The 21,130-nt window shown below is 32.3% G+C and overlaps 2 protein-coding genes across 3 annotated transcripts; one reads left to right on the forward strand and one right to left on the reverse strand.

The window, feature by feature from the left end:
* Positions 1 to 2,578: 2,578 nt before the first annotated feature.
* LOC120128452 (protein EIN4-like) lies at positions 2,579 to 6,137 on the forward strand. 2 transcript variants are annotated; one of them, XM_039146136.1, is made up of 3 exons: positions 2,579 to 2,918; positions 3,153 to 5,043; positions 5,297 to 6,137. In XM_039146136.1, exons 2-3 carry the CDS (start codon positions 3,289 to 3,291, stop codon positions 5,834 to 5,836), a joined length of 2,295 nt encoding a protein of 764 aa, XP_039002067.1. In that variant the 5' UTR covers positions 2,579 to 2,918; positions 3,153 to 3,288; the 3' UTR covers positions 5,837 to 6,137. The 2 variants fall into 2 exon arrangements, with proteins under 2 accessions (XP_039002067.1, XP_039002068.1); XM_039146137.1 differs by having other exon boundaries at positions 3,153 to 5,034.
* Positions 6,138 to 12,213: 6,076 nt separating this feature from the next.
* Positions 12,214 to 13,569, reverse strand: LOC120128451 (AT-hook motif nuclear-localized protein 20-like). The gene has a single exon (XM_039146134.1). It carries the CDS (start codon positions 13,258 to 13,260, stop codon positions 12,397 to 12,399), a length of 864 nt encoding a protein of 287 aa, XP_039002065.1. The 5' UTR covers positions 13,261 to 13,569; the 3' UTR covers positions 12,214 to 12,396.
* Between the last annotated feature and the right edge of the window lie 7,561 nt (positions 13,570 to 21,130).

Below are 21,130 nucleotides of genomic sequence, written 5' to 3' on the forward strand. Positions count from 1 at the left end.
ATGGAGATGGGTGTAGTTAGTGATTTCAAGGAAGATTCGGATTTGGAACTTCGACTGGGATGCTCTTGATTTGCTATAAATTTTTAATGAGTTAATTGTATCATTTTTATTTTGAATCCGTCTCTAAAATTTTGAAAATCATAGTTTAGAGATAAACTAAAATATTTAAAAATTTACTTAAAATGAGTATTATAATAAAAACGTGAAAAATACCATTGACAACACACCTTACAAACGTGGTTACTCAAACTTATGATCTTAAGAAAGAATGGTATTCATTTTAATCACTTAAACCACCTTACGAGTTCTACGATAACATTATTAAAATTGATGTTGGTTGATAATATATATCATAATTTAAAGTATTACCTCACTCATTCGAGGTATAATACCGATTATTGTTAAGGGGTAAATTGATCGTTCAATAATAATATTTCATAATTTTTTCTTAAAGAAAAACAAATCTTCCGTAGTAATGTGCAAGAACAGAATTTAAGAACTTATATCATGAAAAAAATATGAGTTTAGCTCCAAATTACATATGTTGATATGGGTTCGAAATTCTACGAGGAAACTTAATGCATAGTTACAGGAAATCAAGAGGGATCAATATATTGAACAATACTATTAATATTTAATATTCATAATATTATCATTGTTTATATATTAATAATTTATGTTATAAACATTGAACATCGTCAAATCCTTTCTTGTCCGGAATTACTAATTCAAATATTTGGATCCCCAGCATATCACGAAATTTGTTAAAAACAACATTGAATAAGCAATATTAGCCACAAAGTGTGCTCTTTGTTTCTTTATTCCTACATTGTTTTGGTCCACAGAAGTTGTACCAGCTTGAGGGCTTTTTAGTATATTAATTTTTATTTATTTATTTATTTTTAATAAGAAAAAAAGTGGAATTTTTCTCACTTTTAGCCCCTGTTTTTTTTAAATATTTTACCTTCCAATATCTCATTTTTAAAAAATATTAAATATTTGAATAAATAATTATTTTAATTCTTATTCTTTTATTTGAGTGTATTTTTATCAATAACATTTTATTTTAAGGTACAAATACTTTATTTTAAAGCGTTAACAGTTTATTAACTAATGATTCCTATTTATAGAGAGACGTTTTTACCTCAAGATAAAACACTTGAATCAAAATACTTCAAAAAAATAAGAATTAAAACGAACATTTTGATAAATATTAACGACTATTTTTGTTATTATGCCTATTTTATTTCCCTTTTTCAATGTTTTTTCTTCAAGTACACAATCCCTCTTCTTCACCCCCTTTGTTGTCGCCATCAATTTCTTCTACTGTTCGGTTAGCAATCATAACCAACACTTCTTCTCCTCTATTATTCTACTGGAATAGAAATGGAAGCTTCACGGCTGAAGAACTTTTAAAGTACCTTTTCAGAAATGAAATTACTAGATGAGACTGATTTTTAAAACATATATTTTTTATACTTTTATAGATAATTTTTTAAAAATAATAATGAATTAAAATTAAAATAATTGAAAAAAAATCAATAAAAAGATAAATTTAACGGGATATAAGAAATAATAAATTCATATTTCAAGTTTTCTTTCTTATGGCTGTGAAGTGTTTAGTTGCTTGAATCATTAAAATATCACAAAAAATAATAGAGACAGTTTTGAAAAACTCATCTTTCCATTTTTGGAAGAAGAGAGAAAATTTCAGCAATCACAATTGGAAAGAGTGAAGAGACCAAGTTTCAACCATTGTAGCCATGAAGGGAAATTTGAGATATTATATTTAAATTTAATAATATATTTTAATATTTTAATTTTATTTTCAATTTATGTATTATAAGTTTTAGATTGAAATCTATAAATTTCTTTTATCAGAGATCTTAATAATCTTTCATAGCAGTTACAGTGTGTTAACAAAATTTTAAGATAAGAAATAATATATTTAAAATAACTTATAAATGCAAAATCTAAAAATTTGACTTATCATATTTATTTGGTCTATTAGCTTACGTATAGTTATTATTATCTTACGCATAACACAATCAATTAGATTGATTAAAATGTATCTTTTTTTTTCTTTTTCATTTTCATTTTCTTTTGTCTTCTCCTCCTTTATTCACCCCCTACTCAAAGGTACCCGTTAATAAGTGCCATTTCACTTACTCTTACCTTTCTGACGAAAAATCAGTTACTATTGATAATTTTCAAATCAATCACAACTTTCCATCTGAATCAATAAATTTCTCACAATTGACTAACTAATCTTACTCCATAAAAAAATGTTAACTATAACGTATTTGTTAGATAATAGATTTTCTCTACAATAAATTAAACTTGAAATTATGATGAAATATTAGATACCATACGCAGTCCCCATATGAAGAAGACGTTTCAGTTCAAAATATAGTCCAAGTTCTCTTCATGTAAGGAGGAGGCCGGTCCCCTCTTTGTCGCTCTCTCCTTTTTCGATTTTTTCCCACATTCTTACAAATCCAAAGGCCAACACGTTACATATATGCATACAGTCGCTTTCCTTTTAAAACCAAAATCTTCTCTTCTCATTCATTTCTTCTAAAAATAATGCTTTAAGCTTTGGTTTTCGTGATTTGGGGTTCTTTCCTTTGTTGCTTTTGTTTGAAGTTTGAAAGAAAAACAGGGAATCGGATTGTTTGCTATATAAAGAAAAGCTTTAGCCTTTTGGAATTGTTTTTACTTCTTTGGTTCTTTGGACCTGTCCAAATTTATGACCTTGGGGTGATTCAGATTGGAATGTGAAATGCTTTAAGCTTTGGAGTGTCATCAAATTTATGTCTTCTTTGCTTTGCACTAATGCATTGGAAAACCGCATGCAATGTGCTGGGAACTCTAAAGATCTAAAGGTGCTTCCTTTGAATGGCTTCTTCTGGTTTAAGGTAAAGTTGTGGTATCTGTTCTTAAAATTCTGGGCTTTGTTTTGTTTCTTGTTTGGGCTTGATTCTGAGGCTGCGTTTCTGGGTTTTTATTAGGAAAAAATGGGTTGGTTTCAGTTTTTCATATTGTAATTAAGATGTTTAGTGTTAGATCTTTAATTCAATGCTATTATATATCATGTTTTGGTGTGCTTTTCTTGTTTTTCAACAGTATTGAATTGTCTTTTTCCATTACAGGTTTTGAGAGAATTGAAGATTGGAATTACAGGGTTGTAGCTCAAGTGAACTGTGTTTATTTGAATTAGATGATTTAAAGTATTCCAAAATAGCGTAAATCGAGTGAATGAGAGGGTAGCCAGTTCACTTGGATGCAATGTTGAAAGCATTAGCTCTAGGGCTGTTGATCTCTTGGCTGTTGGTTTCAGTATCATGTGCCGATAAGGGCCTTTCGAGGTGTAATTGTGACGATGAGGGGGGATTTTGGAGCATTGGGAGCATATTAGAGACGCAAAGAGCTAGTGATTTCTTGATTGCCGTTGCATACTTTTCTATCCCTATTGAGTTGCTTTACTTTGTTAGCTGCTCTAATGTGCCGTTCAAATGGGTGCTGTTTCAGTTCATCGCTTTCATCGTGCTATGTGGATTGACCCATTTGCTCCATGGATGGAGCTATGGCCCTCATTCGTTTCAACTGATGTTGGCTCTCACCGTGTTCAAGATTCTCACTGCGTTAGTCTCGTGTGCCACTGCTCTTTCGCTTCTCACACTCTTTCCGCTGCTCCTCAAAGTCAAGGTGAGAGAATTGTTGCTGAAGAAAAAGGCTTGGGACCTTGGTAAGGAAGTCGGTATTATAATGAAACAGAGGGAAACTGGTTTGCACGTCCGCATGCTTACTCAAGAGATTCGTAAATTGTTGGATAGGCATAACATTTTGTACACAACAATGGTAGAGTTGTCCAAGACATTAGGTTTGCAAAACTGTGCCGTTTGGATGCCCAACGAGATCAAGACGGAGATGAATCTGACTCATGGTCTCACAGGAAGGAATTTTTCGTATAATTTTACCATTCCCATCACTGATCCGGATGTTGCGTGGATTAAAAGAACTGAAGGAGTGCATATCCTCAAGCTAGACTCAGCGCTTGCTACTTTAACATATGGAGAGTTTGAGCCAGGACCGGTGGCTGCAATCCGGTTGCCAATGCTTCGTATATGCAATTTTAAAGGGGGAACTCCTGAGCAAGTTCAGACATATTATTCGATACTGGTATGTGTTCTTCCAAGTGAACAACAAAGGTCATGGAGCAACCAGGAATTGGAGATATTTAAGGTGGTTGCTGATCAGGTGGCTGTTGCAATTTCTCATGCCGCAGTTCTCGAAGAGTCCCAACTCATGAGGGAGAAACTTGCAGAGCAAAATCGAGCTTTACAGCTTTCGAGGGAGAATGCTATGAGGGCAAGCCAAGCTAGAAGTGCGTTTCAGAAGGCGATGAGTGATGGAATGAGGAGGCCTATGCACTCGATCTTAGGCTTGCTTTCGATGATGCGAGATGGAAATTTGAATAATGATCAAAGGAATATTGTCGATTCAATGATGAAGACCAGCAATGTACTGTCGACCTTGATAAACGATGCAATGGATATTTCAACAACAGATGGTGGAAGATCACCACTGGAGAAGAGGTCTTTTCGCTTGCATTCTATGATAAAAGAAGCAGCTTGCCTTGCCAAGTGCTTGAGTGTTTATCAGGGTTTCGGTTTCTCAATTGAGGTTGACAAGTCCTTGCCTGATATTGTTTTTGGTGATGAGCGAAGAATTTTTCAGGTGATACTGCATATGGTCGGGAGCGTATTGGATAGCAATACTGGAGGGGGAACTGTAATATTTTGGGTGTTTGCAGAGAATGGTAGTCAGGAATGGAATGATCAGAGACGAGCAGCCTGGAGGCACTACCCTTCTGATGCAGATATACTTATTAGGCTCGAAATAAAGATTTCCAAAAAAATCTCTCAATCTGAAGGCTGCTCCATGTGGGAGGTGCCAAGCAGTAAAAGCAGATACTACAGCCATGGAGCTGAGGAACGCTTGAACTCCGGTGTTTGCCAAAAGCTAGTGCAGGTAAGAATAGTAAGTTTTTATCTCATGAATAGCTGATGGTACACCATGGATCTGTTTTCAGCCGTTTGCTCATTGCATGTTTGTGCTTGTAATGCTTGTTTTTGTTATATTGCATGTTTTACTCGTATGAGTTCGAAGTTTATCGTTTCCTGACCGAATGATGCTATGCGCATATTAGAATGATCTTTCTGTTTCTTTCCAAAGTTTTTTCCACTGCTACTTCTTCATAGTTCATTTCTTATTATATGAACAAAATTTGCAGCTGATGCATGGGAAAATCTGGGTAGTCGAAGATCCTTTAGGTTCTACTCAAAGCATGGCACTTGTTATCTGGTTTCAAATCCGACCACCTATCAGTACAATCACCAAGTCCGGAGAATCCTCAGACCAGCCACGCTCCAACTCTGTTTTCAGGGGATTGCATGTTTTACTTGCTGATGACGATACTGTGAATCGTGCTGTGACTGGAAAGCTTCTTGAGAAGTTGGGATGCATTGTTTCTGTTGCGTCATCCGGATTCGAGTGCTTGAGTGCTATTGGGTCAACCACATGCCCATTCCAGATTATCATTTTGGAGCTTCAAATGCCCGAGTTGGATGGATTTGAAGTTGCAACGAAAATCCGTAAGTTCCATAGTCGGAGTTGGCCGTTGATCGTTGCCATGACAGCTAGTATGGATCAAGAAATTTGGGGAAAATGTTCACAAACCGAGATGAACGGAGTTATTCAAAAGCCAGTGCTATTACATGAGATTGCAGCGGAGCTTCGAAAAGTCCTAATTCAGGCTAACAGAGTCGGATGACAACAACATTGCCGGCTCCTTCAACACAACCACCGTGCTTCCTGCAATGTTGCACTCAACACAATACTCCTATAAACATAGATTACATGCACAGTGCAAAGCTAAAGTCGCTTCTGCAGTACAGCTAGTAGAGCAATCTCGATTCGAGGAGGAATCGAGAGCTAGCTCTCTAATATAGATGCAACTAGGAAAATTGTAAAGGCTGTTCTTTGCCTCTGAAAGTATAGTTGTATGAACAGATTGCGTTAAGCTTTAAATGATCGTTTATACATTGCATGTGCAATACATCGGTTTTCGACTACTGGAAACGGCGATCTACTGACCCAAAAATGTGAGAATGTGTTTAGTAAATTACATTTCCTGTTCTCTATTCAACTGGTTGAATGGTGGTTCGATAGTAACTTAAAATATGAAAGCGATGCTCTTGCACTATGAGACCGATCGATCTGATTCTGGCAATACTGTACATTATCCGACAAAAGATAATTTTTTTTTCATAAGTTATCTTAATTATATATATATATATTGAAAAGGTCATGGTTGCGTGGGAAAGATGGAAAAGGAATTCCTTTTGTTTGTAATTTTGGTATGCCAAATGCATGCACCACGCACTATAAGCACATGCATAAATCTTATATCCTTCGAATTTCATTTTCATTTCACTAAATTCAGGCCATGTGGATTCAATCTTATCCTAAAAGCTTCTGTGTTGGGAAAAATATGAAAATATTTGTAAAAATATAATAAAAATAATATATTTCCAAATAATTATAATATGATCATATTATAATAAGGTAAACTACATGTTTATTACTTCAACTAATATTGTTGTTGTGTTTTGGTACCAAAACTTTATTTTTTTCTTTTTAAAATCATACTTAACGTTTAGTTTAAGTTTCATTTTGATATCCTTTAAAAACCTAACGGAATTGTTGTATGTGGCATATTTTATGGGTAAATTACATCATTCCTCACTTATCTATCTTCTCACTCTTGTTTTGGTCAATAAAGTTTAAATTTTTTTAATTTAATTACTCAACTTTTAAATTTTTATTGTTTTAATCACTCTAATTTATTTTATTAATATTTTTTGTGACATGAAATTTTTATTATTATTTTATTAATATATAATTAAAATAAAAAATGAATTTAAAATTATTCCCAAACCCAAAATTATACTACAACCCCCTCATATATTAATAAAATAAGTTAGAGTAATTAAAATACGAGTAGTTTGAAAGTTAAATGATTAAACAAAAAAAATCAAATTTCAATGACCAAAATAGAAGTGAGTAGATACTTGAGTGATGAATGAAGTAAATTACCCATAAAATTTTAGCGGAGGAGTATTAAAATAAAACGTAAGCTAAACGTTAAGTATGATATAAAAAAAATTTAAGTATTAAAACATAACAAAAGTAAAATGTATAATTTACCTATTATAATATAAAATTTAAATCAGGGTTTTCGTGTAATACAACAATTTGACATTGGATTTTCATTGGGTCTAGGAGTATGGGTTGGCGGCAGGACTAACTAATTTAGGGACTTCCAATTTTCAAACATGGCAAAAGGTTGATCTAATGTGGACTTAACTAATTAATAACATTATTAATTATTTAAATCATCTAGGGGACATTTATTTTTTTACTATAAAATAGGATATATATTAAATTAGTTTAAAAAATCTCTTGCATTACAATGTTTAATATACAATCAGGATATTCACACTCATAATTTATACTTTAAATTATACATTAAGGACTAGTGGATCAACTTATAATTTCCTTTACATTACTTAAATTAGATATAGATACACAAATTACCGTTAATATATTTAGAGCTTATTGTAGGTGAAACCCCACCATGGACAGATCAGCTTTAGGTGTCGTAAGTTATGAATATTTAAATAATAAAAAATTTAATAAAATGATATCAATCGACTAATTAAGAATTTGTAAACACATTCAACATCCAATATATTTACTCTTTTCACATCCTTCTTGTGCATTGTTGTGAGAAGCAAATTAGTTACTATCAATACATTTATGATTACTACATTCAGATTTAATTATTATAATATAAAAATAAACGGATTGATATTCATAGTATATCACAAATAAAAAAACTGATAATCCAAATCTACCCAAACCTTGAACTTGGACATTCAAGATCTCGAATTCGAGTATATACCTAAACATGCCTTATATATTAAATTTAATCATTCGATTAAAGTATAAATTAATCAATTTTATTGGCGGTCAGCTTTTTATTAACCCCAAAGACTTAAATCAGTGGATTCTCTTTCAAATAATTGCAAAGTCTCACAATCTAGAAGAAAAATTCAGCCTATGTGTGCAAAACAACAAGTTGTAGGGTCAATGTGACAACATTTGGGAAGACAATTGGAACAGAAATGGAGATTATATTTGTTTTACTTATCTTCTTTTTTTGTTGATAAAGGGACATAATTGATCAAAGTTGAGGGTCCATTTGATTTTTTTTGTGTTTTGAGTTTGGAGTGTTGCTTAAATTAAGTGTTTTTATATTAACTATGACATGTGAATTCATGTGAAGAGGGTCCTCTATGCTCTCTTTACTTCTTTATTCTCTCAATTTTTTAAATAGTATAAGATAATTAAAATGTAGTATTGGTTTAGAATGATTTTAATCTATAAATAAGCTATATACATCAGATGTAATTGTACGAATTCATAACCTCTAGAAAAAATAATGTTATATTTTATCACTAAGGTCATTTAATGAATTTTGCATTCTCTTTTATATCTTCTATGTTGATATATAAGTTGACATTTATTTATTATTTTTTCAATATATCAATCATTATTGTTAGTGTGTAGTAATTATAGTCATTAATTAGGTTAGTTATATTTATTATTAGGGATAACCAAGGACGAACACAGTAATAATGTCAGGAGTACAAATTTAAAAATTATATTAAAAATTTTGAGGGAGCACAATTAAATAATTAATAGAAAATACAAATAAAAATTTAAAATAAAACATTTCATAATTTATTAATCAATTTAGAACAAAAATTATAATTTAAAATATTGTTTATAATTATATTATGTTTTTAAGTAAATAAATAAAAATTATTATTTAAAAATCAAAACACAATATTTATAAATTTATATATAAACTTATTTTTATTTTTATTTATTTATTTGTTTGTCTTCTCAATTTCCTTAAAAATTTAGAGTTATATATTTTAGAGGGTGCACAATTAAATAATTAATAGAAAATACAAAGAAAAATCTAAAATAAAACATTTCATAATTTATTAATCAATTTAGAACAAAAATTATAATTTAAAATATTGTGTATAATTATATTATGTTTTAAGTAAATAAATAAAAATTATTATTTAAAAATCAAAACACAATATTTATAAATTTATATATAAACTTATTTTTATTTTTATTTATTTATTTGGTTGTCTTCTCAATTTCCTAGGATTTTTTCTTGATTAATCCGGACCGAGCGTGTCGTATACCTAATTTTGGTGAGTGAGTATTCGAGCGAAAACTTTCTACATACACAATATCTCGAACTCAATACCTACTTGAACGATATCAAACTGTTTATCATTTGAACCAACATCGTTGATCTATTTATATTTAATTACCATCGTTCATTGAATTAATTTTTATAAATATTTTATTTTTACATATTTAATAATTAATGTATTTATCCCAAGGAAAAGTTTTGATAATAAAAGATGTGAAAATCAAGTATTTTTAATGAAGCATATGATTTGGTTTGATATGAATAGGAGAATTAGGTGAACTGAGAAAATTGGGCAGTGCTCATTAAATCGTGTGATATTGCAATTGAGCAAAAGTCATTGCAAAATCAAATCAAAATGATTTCCTTCCATTACAATTTTTTAATAATTCAAATTATAGTGGATCAAGTTGCATGCATTTATCGAATTTGATGAAAGCAAACAAACAAATTAATTAAAGTAGTGGATGGGGTGAAGTGTAAATCAATGAAAACTTTTTGCCTTTTCTATTTGTTTTCTTTTCTTATAATATATTAATTTTATTTATTTTAATGGAATTAGAAAATTATCCGTTCTACCATTTTGTCTCATATTGATTAAATATATAATTACAGAAAATAAATGTTTATCATAAATAAAATGATTGATAGATTTGATAGGTTTATTTCGATAATTGTAAAACAATGGGAGGTATAAGAATAAAACACAAAATATAAATATTATTGTTTGTTAACTTTTTTTTAATATGACATTTTAAATTGAATGATTTTAAAATTTAAAAGGATCATATTTAACGGGACATAACACGTGTTTAGATTTTTTAAAAATTTAAGACTTTAATTATAATATTATACATAAACTTTTAATAATTAATTTAATACTAGGCCATTGACAAAAAGTGGTGATTTGTAATTGGGATTTGTGACATAATCATTGTTTCTATAAAAAAAAAAAGGGACTTAAATAACTAAACTAAAAATAAATTATGTAATATTAAACATGACACAATCATATAATATAACGAGGGAACAAAAAATGTATAATAAAAATACAATAATAATACATAAATATAATTAAATCTATATAATATGAATTGTTATTATATGCTAATCAAGAATGCCTACAAAGATTACAATAAAATAATGTTATTTATGCTTATTCTTTGATTTATTAATAAACATATATCTCTCTCCTTAATTAGAATTTTTTTAATGTTTTTATTTTATTATTTATAAGGTGAATTATCCATCACTCAATTGTCTTCTCACTCTTATTTTGATCATTAAAGTTTAAAACTTTTCATTTTACTCATTGACTTTTAATTTGCATTAATGGAATGGTGATAAGGCAATCATATCTACCGGTGTGAACTGCATTTTATAGATATGGAATTTATGTGTCATTCATGTCATTTTTATTTTTTACTATTTTATTATTTATCTTTTTCATCTAAATATAAAAATTTACAATTTCATCATTGTGTCACATTAGCGTTGTAATTATCACTTTTTTGATATTTATCTGATCATTTAAAATATCAACGAACTTATATAATTGTCTCCTATCACTCTATCAGTTTAAATTTTACTTAAATCACTTTAAAACTCATAAAACTCAACCTTAAACCCATAATTCATAAAACCCTAAAACACTTTGATAGATAATTTGAGTAATTAAAATTTAAAAGTTTATTGAATTTTTAAAAAAATTATATTTCAGTAATTAAAATAGGAGTAAGAAAAAATTCGAGTGATAAAATTTATAATTTACCCCTTATTTATATTCGAAATTACATTTGACACTTTAGAGGTGAAAAATGGGGACACGAGCCATACTGCCCTAGAAGAAACTGGTTTGGTTAGATAAGACATGTGGTGGGCAAAATGCACTGCTCCATTCAGAGAATTAATGCATTCCAATTTAGAAAATAATTGTATGCTTTTGCAGTCTGGTGATAGCATAAAATGGTCTGTTTAGACATTTTTTTTGTTTTTGGTTTTGGTTTTTCCTCTAATTTCAAGATTTCATCTTGACTAATTTAGGATCCGTGTATCACACTTGATTTTAGTAAACGTGTCTCACACCTGAGAACTTATTTAAGTGATATCAAATTTCATACATAAAAACTCAAACTCAAGACATTACTTAAGTGATATCAAACTGTTTACATCTTGAATCAACATCAATTGATTATTTAAACAGATTTTAATTTACAGCAAACTGTGTGAATATAATATATATAGAGAGAGAGGTTAGTTAGTAGAGTAATTTATAATAATAAAATTATATTAAATGTGACAGGTCATAGTTTTATTCATCATGTATGTGTCTTGGATGAATATATTATTACATAACCATAACCTCCAAGAGTGAACTTAAAACACTATAGTTAACACAAATATAGATATAACAGGATATACCGATGATATTAGATAATCACACTTTTTAAAATTTAAATTTTTTATATAATTTAAATACTTTTATATTTATAGTAATGATTTAATTTTATATTTTTAAATTTCTAATGTAACTTTTAAAAATTTACATATAAAATTCTACTCGTATATTTAAATATAGTATAAAATAAGTTGATCCATGTCTACTAAACTAGAAAATCAAACACAGAAGCATGAAATGAAATGAAGGACAGTTCCTTCAAATTCAAAACAGTCCATCATCTATGCAACTAATTACCCGAGTCATAATCATTATGTAGGATATAATAGTAAGATATATTATATTTTTAATAAAAAAATTCAAATTTTAATCTTAGAATTTTAAACTCCGAACATAAATTATAATACGGACATAAAAATACTATAAAGTTAAGCAAAAATCCTGTTTTGAAATTATCTTTCATTATTAGAAACATAAAGCAAAGCAAAGGGAGATGGTTTAATTAATATACAATGAGATCACCTAGGTTTTTTGTTTTGTGTCACAAATCTTTAAATACGAAAACACAAACATTTTTGAAAGATCTATGACATTAGGTGATCTCTTACATATATGAAGCTATGGTCTGGAATCATTAGTAAGGTGGTCGCGCATGTGCCCAAGCATAGGCCTCATGCCCTAGTTGACCTCCATTGGAGACTAAATTAGGAGGCAACTTGTATATTGGAAGTGAAGATGGATCAAGTAGACCTGCCTGCGGGTCGTTTCCGCTTCTGATTGTCGGCGGCGGAGAACCGGTTGCTCCATTGTGGATCTGATCTCCATGGCCAACACCGCTGGCAGCTTCGTCTTCTACGGGCAATCTTTCGTAAGTTGCGTTGGCAAATGTCGCTGCAATGACCATAACAGGCCCTGCTGCCACCAGTGAACCGACGACACTTCCGCCTACTACTTGTCCTTGACCACCGGCTAGGTATACGGTAAGCCCTGTCGAGCCCGGTGGTGCCGGTCCAGGCAAGAAAGCTCCGGCCAAAGACAAGATTTCGAACCTCCCTTGGAGGGCAACCACGGCTCCGGGTGCTGCCGGTTGTCTAATCGTAACGTTCGCGACCGAACCACTGCCGCTAAGAACGCAGACGCCGCGTTGTCGTCTCCGGGCGAATTGAGCTATGCTTTTGGCTACATCAATACCACTCGCAACTTCCATGACGTGACTACGGAGCGCGTTAGGGCTATCCCTAGTGACAAATATGGGTGGTTTAGGCTTGTTCTTGGAGCCCGGAGGTCGGCCTCTAGGTCTTCGGTTACCGATCTCGACAGCCCCCTCTTTGGGTTCGTCTCCGGTGTCCCTATCGTCGTCGTCATCGTCGGCGTTGCTCATGTTTTTGCCCACGTCGTTGATTGAAATCTCTAGGTCACGTTTGTTCAAGGCAGCTGAATTGCCTGCAGGGTCCATAGCTTGTAGATTCACTTGATTAGCCCACCAAAGATTCGCCATGGATGAGCAAATTGAACTCGAAGCTCAAGTAACCCGAACAGCTACAAAAAACAGAAGTACTAGGTCGATGTTTTCACTTTGTCCTAACAATTTCCATTAAAGGGTTTAAGAATATAAAAGACAAGAGATGTAAAAACAAAAAAGAATTAGATGCAATTCCGGACTGGGAATCAAGTGAAGTGAGAAGAAGAACATAAAAAAGAGAACCAATTAAGCTCTCTGTTGAAGATCAACGGCCCAGAAATGTTTGAAGAAAAACAAAGAACATTTTGGTAGCATCAAAGAGAGAGAGAGAGGGAAGAAAGAGAGAAAAGGAAAGAGAAAGAATAAACTAAAGCACTAAGATATAAATTTTGAAGCGTTCTTTTAAAAAAAATAAAGAGAAAAAAGCACTAGGTTGAAACTGTGTGCTTTGTTTTGATTTGGAGGAGGTAGGCACCATGTGTTTAATACATTGATCCAAAAATACTCATTTTTATTGATCGAATATTGTTGGTCAAAATTTTCTAAATATAACGTAAATGAAGAACTGACCTATAAATACAGTTTAAATAATTATAGGATCATATTTTATCATATTCTAATCGACATGTTAAAGTTTAGTTTAGACGATCATCAATTTTTTAATGAAAAAATAAGAGTTTGAAACATATGAGCAGTCATGTGACCATTTTGTAACTTTAAATAATTATGGTATTAAACAAAGCAACACCCTATAATCGAAGAATTATTTTGTAATTTTTAATATTCGAATGACTCAATAAAACTATACTTTATAATCGGAGACCACTTGTATACTTCAGCCTAATTAATACATATTTTGATCTAATTCAAAATAAATTTAGATATGATTTATATGTCATGACATTTATATCAAAATAAAATATTAATTAACAACACCACAAATGCATATTTTATGCATGTTTGATGAAGTTCAAATCTAAATATTTAATATTCCAAGATGATTGGCACTTTCTCAATTGAATTAGTACTTTTTATTTCCTAATATTTCCAAGTCAAATAAAATAAAAAGAACAAAATAAAAAGTGAACAGTACAATAAAATTGAGAGTGCTTAATTTTTTTAAAAATGAAAATCACGTTTTGTTAACTTTTGTTTTTTTCTTAAAAAATCATTTATTTTGGAAAATATTTTAATATTATATGATGGATTTTTAAAGTTTGATGTACTAGTATAACACATCAATAATAAAGAAACAAACAATAAAAAATCATTAAATTAATCATATGTTTATAATAAATTACATTATAAGATATTTAATATATAAATTAACGAATTTGTTAAACGATTTTAATAGTTAAAGAGAATATTATTCTGCTGAAAATTATAATTTTAAATTTGAATTGTTGCATTTAGAGAATATATATTATCAATAACTATTTTTTTAAACAAAACTGTCTTATAATCGATCATACTTTTAGAAAAAATATATATAATTTATATGCATAACAAAGAAGCATGAAATTTATATAAATCATTAGCTTTAATGAGCAAATAAAAGATAACTATACCTTTAGAGGGATTTGGAAATTAGGGTTTCATGGGGTAACGTGCGCGTGCGGCAGGTGGGGGGCACGTCGTCGTCTCGTGCCCCAATTCTTTTGTTTCTTTCTATTTTGCACTTTGTTTATTCCATCATTTCTACGCATATTCGTATGTTTAAACATTTGACTTATGTTTAAAAAATATTATGTATTCAAATATTATTATTTATTAGAATACTTTAATTACTATTTGATACATTTTATGTTACGATAATCGATGATTAAAAAATGAAATTGTGAACCATAACACAAATCTATATATAAAATCTCGAAAGGAAAAAAAAATCATGAATAAAGAAGATAAATAAAAAAAGGAAATAAAAGTTATAGTTTAATTGGAATACGTCGAACTATAGGAATGACTCGAGAGCCTCTACATCAATTAGGAGGGTTCGTTATTTGATTTTAGCCGAATTAATAGTCTGAATCAAATTTTAATTCAAATAATTGATCGGAAGATCATATGTTAGACTGATCAAAAAGTAAGAAATTTTATAAAGTTGGGTTATCAGTTAACTCAGATACTTAATCAAATCAGTCAAAAATATTAAATATACTATATATATTTTAAGCTTAGAATCGTTAAGAATTAAGATATAACTATTTTTAATCACACTAGATCTATTAAACTTTAAAGATCCAATTAACTTTTAACCTAAATAAAAAATTACCTAAATCAAACTTAAATTAATCTACTAAAAAAACTTCTAACAAATTTCGATTAATTCAAAAACTGAGTTATTTTCCCCAAGAGCTCACATCAACGAGAACAGGGACGGAGCTAGGATGAAATATTGGGAGGGACAATGTATCTAAGTTCAAAATAATAGGGATTTATTATGTACTTAATCTAAAAAATTGGAAGGGTAAAATTCTAATTTTACTTAAATTTAAATTAAGAAGAACCTAAAATGCTACTTGTCGACACATATTTTGTCCGAGCATATGGCATTTACACATGCTACTCATTATATACTTATAGTATATATATACTATATGTATGTACTATGCTATATCTTATACATATTAATTTTTGGTTACAGGCCCACAATTATTACAGCAGCCGTTTTGCAAAGGACACGTGACAACAGGGGCCCAAGACGTGAATTAGGGATGTTTCCCAAACCTTAGCAGACTCTCACTCCAGTGTTGCCTCAAAAACCCCATCTCGCGCGCCTCATGCAGCTTTTTTCGTCAATCCGAGTTCTCCGGCGCAAGTTCTCAACCATGAACAACAAATTTGTTAGCATTAATGTTCTACTAGGAATCAAACACAAAAAAGAGGCATTCGAACCCTATAAATACATGTAATCAAAACTATTTGAGGGGAGATCTGACACTGGATTCACACACGAAATCACTGTGTAACAACTACTCACACACAATAGCCAAGAAAGTTCAAGCACTTGTCAATATTTTCAAAAAGATAATAAAAAGGTATCGTTTTTTTACCTTGGTTTGTGCTTCATCGTTGGCATGTTGATTGTTGCTGGGTTTTTCGCTTGGAAACGACCAAAAAGACGAACGGCCGAGGACCATATGGGTTTTTTTTTCGAGACTTGTTTTCGAGATCTACACCCCGGTAGGCCTATTTTTAAAAAAATCTTTCGGTTTTGAAGAGGGAATTCAAAAAGCTTTTGGAAAAGTAAACTTTTTTGGGTTTTGCCGCCGATGACTGGCAGCCGGCGCCGATCAGAGGCGGTCGGCGAGGCGGCGCGAGGAGGCCGACGGTTGGTTTCTGGAAAATGTTGCCTGTGTTTTCATTTCTGAAGAACAAGGCAGAGAAAAGAAGAGATGGGGTTGCTCTCGGGCGAGAGAAGAAGAGAAAATGAAAAAAAAAAAATTTGATCCGTTTATATCAGATCCGCGTTTTGCAATAAATTAGGGTAAACTACCCTTTTGGTCCCTCGCAGCTTCTAAAGATTTATCTTGACCCTGATATTGCTTTGAATTTTGACCTCTAGCCTGCAGTTCTTTCATTTTAGTCCTTTCTCGGGATTTTAGTTTTAATTATCTTTTTATATTACATTATAATATTTATATTTTTATATTATTATTAGTTTTTTTTACACATTCGTATATATTTATTATTAGTATAGTATTATTCACTTATATGTTATATTATATATATATATATATGTATATATGTACACATTTTGTATTTTACCCTATTTGTTACTTCTTTTATTATTTATTTACATTAGTTTTAATTACCTTTTATATTACATATATTTATATATTATACTATTATTAGTTTTTTATACATTCGTATACATTTATTATTAGTATAGTATTATTTCATTTATGTGTTATATATATATATATATATATGTACACATTTTGTATTTTACCCTATTTTTTACTTCTTTATTATTATTTATTTACATTATTTATTTTTTTTTCTATTATTATATTTTTTCCTCCCTCTTATATTTAGCTATTATATAAATGGTATTAATGTTATTATATGTTTGTATTAACTTTATGTGTTTTACTTTATACGCTATTATGTTACAATTTTTTTTTCTATTATTGTTATATATATATATTTTCTTATTTTATTTTCATTATTTTTTTTATATTATTTACATGTACATATTTGATTATGGTGATTTATTTAGTTTTTAGTTTTATTTATTTATTACTATTATATATATCTTTTATTTTTCCCATGTTTATATCTTTATCATTATTACCACCATATATTATTTTTATACTCTGTATTTTCCTCATCTTATTTGTTTTCCATTTTACCTTAGGTGTTTTTATTTGCATTCTTTATCTAATATGTGTCTGATTTTCTAAGGGTACAATTTAAGCAATCTAAGGTAAGTAATTTGGATCGTCATTTTACATTTTAATTTAAATTTACAACTTTCTTAATTAAAGACAACTGGAAATTATATAGTACCGAAAGGGCAGTTCAAGGGTGCTAATCCTTCCTTAGCTGTAACCGACTCCCGAATCCGACATATCTTTGGTAAGACGCAGATCAGGTAAGGTATAAGGTATCCGATTAACCTATTTATTTTAAATAAATAATCGGTGGCGACTCCAATCCATATTTTTTAAGTCGAAGCCCAATTCCGGGGCACAACCGAAAGACGGTTCCGACAGCTTGGCGACTCTGCTGGGGACACAGGTAAGTGGGTCAGGCTAAGGTAATTTCCAGTTGTCTTTTTAATGAAAGGGTAAGTTTGAACTTTAAGGTAACATTTCGATCCTTATTACTTACTTTTGGTTATATTTTTTCGAGTAAATAGTTGGACTGACCGTTTTCTAATGATTTCAGTTTTCCAAACTTTTTTCATCCAAAGGCTCTATACCCGAGCTCCGAACCCTTTAAGTGGGGGTGAAAGCGACGCATTCGTGTGAATTTATTCACCGCATATGCCTAGCGAGTAGCCTTCGGGATTCATATACCTTATGTCTTCGTGTGAATTTATTCTCCGCATAGACATAAGGGAATGTGTCCCCTCGAGTTTAACTTAGTCCACACAAGCCTGTGATGGGTTTAGGACTAAGGGTCTGGTAAGCCCAAGGGGGCACCAGCAAGGAGAACTCGGGTACCGTTTTTAGAACCTAAACCAGGAGACTTCGAAGAAATAGCCTACCCCAAAACCACATTCCAAAACCTAGGACAATTGTTTCCTAATCATTTGTTTTTTCTTATGTTTTTATTGCCATTTATTTCTTGTTGTTTTTATTTATTTCCATTTATTTTTATTTTACTAACCATTTGCCTTTGTGTTTGTTTTTAGCATTTGCATCATAACAAGAGGCCATTGATCCCTAAAAAGACGTTCATTACGCACAAAATAATCTGAATTAATGGATAAAGGTGTTGTAATACAAGAGATTAAAACCCTGAGGTACGACTATGGTCCGAGAAGACTCAGAAGGAAAAGGGAGACAGTCTTCAAGACAGCTATGTGTCAGAGCTGGTTAGCTACGCCTCGATCAGCCTAAAACAGAATGACGTACAAGAGCTCCGGGATATCTGGGATAGTTGGAAGAATGAGGTGAAACAGAAGTTCAGTCAACGGTACGGTGATGTTGCACTTTTGCTTCATGTTAAGATTGATGAGCCCTTAATTAGAGCCTTGGTTCAATTCTGGAACCCGGGATACAGTTGCTTCACCTTTAACCGGGAAGACATGGTGCCCACCATAGAAGAGTACACTACACTGCTGCATTGTGAAAACATCAAACTCGAGCGGCCTACCTTAAGCACATTAAAAGTCAACCTTTCAAAAATACACTAGCTAAGGTTGCCGGAGTTGATGAAAAATGGGTAACTGACCGAGCTCGATGTAAGGGTAGTGGAGAAGGAATCGCTTGGCTTCATATCAAACAACTAATGAAGCACCATCCTGATGAGTGGAAGACAATAGACCTGTTTGCATTAGGTCTGTATGGTCTAATTTTATTCCCAAAGACCTTGGGATACATCGATGCCACCGTAGTGGAGCTATTCGAACAACTCTCGAGAAGAGTCAATCCAGCACCAGCCATCTTGGCTGAGACCTTTCGATCTCTCAATCATTGCCGGAGAACTGGCGGAGGAAGATTCACCGGGTGCATTCAGCTCCTTCAAGTCTGGATTCACAGCCACTTCTGGAAGACTGACGGGGTTGCCTACCGCCGTTTCAGCACCACCTATTCACCTCTAGGTGAATTTATTACCTTAAAATGGCATGAAGGCGCCTCGAAAGAAAATGGATGAAGGTCTTTACGCATCTTCAAGACCGAGATATTGTTTGGAGAGCCCCTTGGTTATTCCTCAGTGATGTTCTTTTTCGATGTGGTGACTCCGACACTGTGACCTTACTTGGACTTTGGGGAGCAGTCGGGTATGCTCCGCTATTAGCACTTAGACAATATGGAGCACGTCAGTTTGTCCCAGCAACATGCGGGTTAGCTAGATCAGAGTTTGAGTATCACGGCGACAGCTATAAGAAGATGATCAAAGAAGTAGCCGATTCGTGGAGGAAAGTATTCCGGATGGATGTTGTAGCTGCCAGAAGTATGCTCACTCCAGATTATGTGGAGTGGCGAAGATTGAGAAAGAATGACAATATCCCTGTGCCAGACTGTGATGACACCCGGACCATGGAGGAACATCTCAGGCATGTCCCTTCTGAACTCGAGATAGCCAAGACCGAGTTTGAAGCCGTGAATAATGAGCTGAAGCAAAGGATAAAGGAACTTGAAGCTGAACGTTATCAGTGGAAGCTTGATGCTGACTCTCAGAAAGATCGGGCAGAAGAACTGGAAAAAGAACAAAAAAGAGTCCGTTTTGAGCTCGAAGACTTGAGAAAGGGGTATCAAGATAAGGTCAAGGATAACTCCAAGTTGAAGGTAACCTCTGAATACTGGAAAGACGAAGCTCATAGCCTGAAAAGGAAGTTCGAGGGGCCTGATGAGAGAGCTTGGAAAGAACAAACAAAGACTGCCCAAAGACGCTTGGCAGATAGTCAATATCAGAACCAACGCTTGAGAGTTCGGGTAGCTAACTTAGAGAAACAGCATGAGAAAGATGGCAAGACGATAGCTGAGTTAGAAGCTATTATAGATGGGTTCAACAGGCAAGCAAACGAGCTTCAGATGGTGCCCTTCGACGGAGGACTACAATGGCGTTTCCGTTGGGAACAAGCACAACGTAGGGTGAGGGCCCGAGACGCAACCATCCGAGATTTCCTGGATCAAGTGCAAAAAGCAGCCCGTCATCTTCAAGGCCTAGCAAGGGAAGCTGGTGTGGTTCGACAAGGCATTCAACCAGTGACAGATGAAGGCAGAAGACTTGTCAACCTACTGGAAGTTGTTCGGGGTCTAGAGGATTTAGTCCGAATGTATCTTTAATCTGTTTTTATGTCTCTAAAAAGATAAACATTTTTGTCTGAATAAGGATTATTTATAATAATGAACACTTTTCTGGATCAATGCCTCCAATTGCATACATCATACATTGCATTTCTTGCATTTATATTTCATGTTTGTTTATTTTATATTTTCCATGTTTTTACATTCATATTAACTAACAGAACATGTCTCAGACACCGAGCTTACCACCGCAAGCATCAGACACACATCACCCGCACAATACTCGAGCAAAAAAGAGACAAATGGAAGCCAGAATAGAGAAGATCGAAGAACACATGGCAAGACTTCAAAAGGAGCTAGAAGATAAGATGGCTCAGAACAGTGAAAGTACTCTTGAGTCCATCAAGAAAAATCAGGAGTCCTTGGTCGACCAAATCGTAGCCAAGTTGTCAGGTCTACAGCAAGCTAGTGCGTCAGGGGGC

This window comes from Hibiscus syriacus, unplaced genomic scaffold, assembly GCF_006381635.1.
Source record: "Hibiscus syriacus cultivar Baekdansim isolate YM2019G1 unplaced genomic scaffold, ASM638163v2 tig00110480_pilon, whole genome shotgun sequence".
Taxonomy (NCBI): Eukaryota; Viridiplantae; Streptophyta; class Magnoliopsida; order Malvales; family Malvaceae; genus Hibiscus; species Hibiscus syriacus.

What these genes read in the sequence shown, in the direction of transcription:
- LOC120128452 (XM_039146136.1), top strand. Translation starts at nt 3,289, where the DNA reads ATGTTGAAAGCATTAGCTCTAGGGCTGTTGATCTCTTGGCTGTTGGTT. An exon ending in AGCTAGTGCAGGTAAGAATA is followed by an intron (nt 5,044 to 5,296) that starts GTAAGTTTTTAT and finishes CAAAATTTGCAG; the next exon opens with CTGATGCATGGGAAAATCTG.
- LOC120128451 (XM_039146134.1), bottom strand. Translation starts at nt 13,260, where the DNA reads ATGGCGAATCTTTGGTGGGCTAATCAAGTGAATCTACAAGCTATGGAC.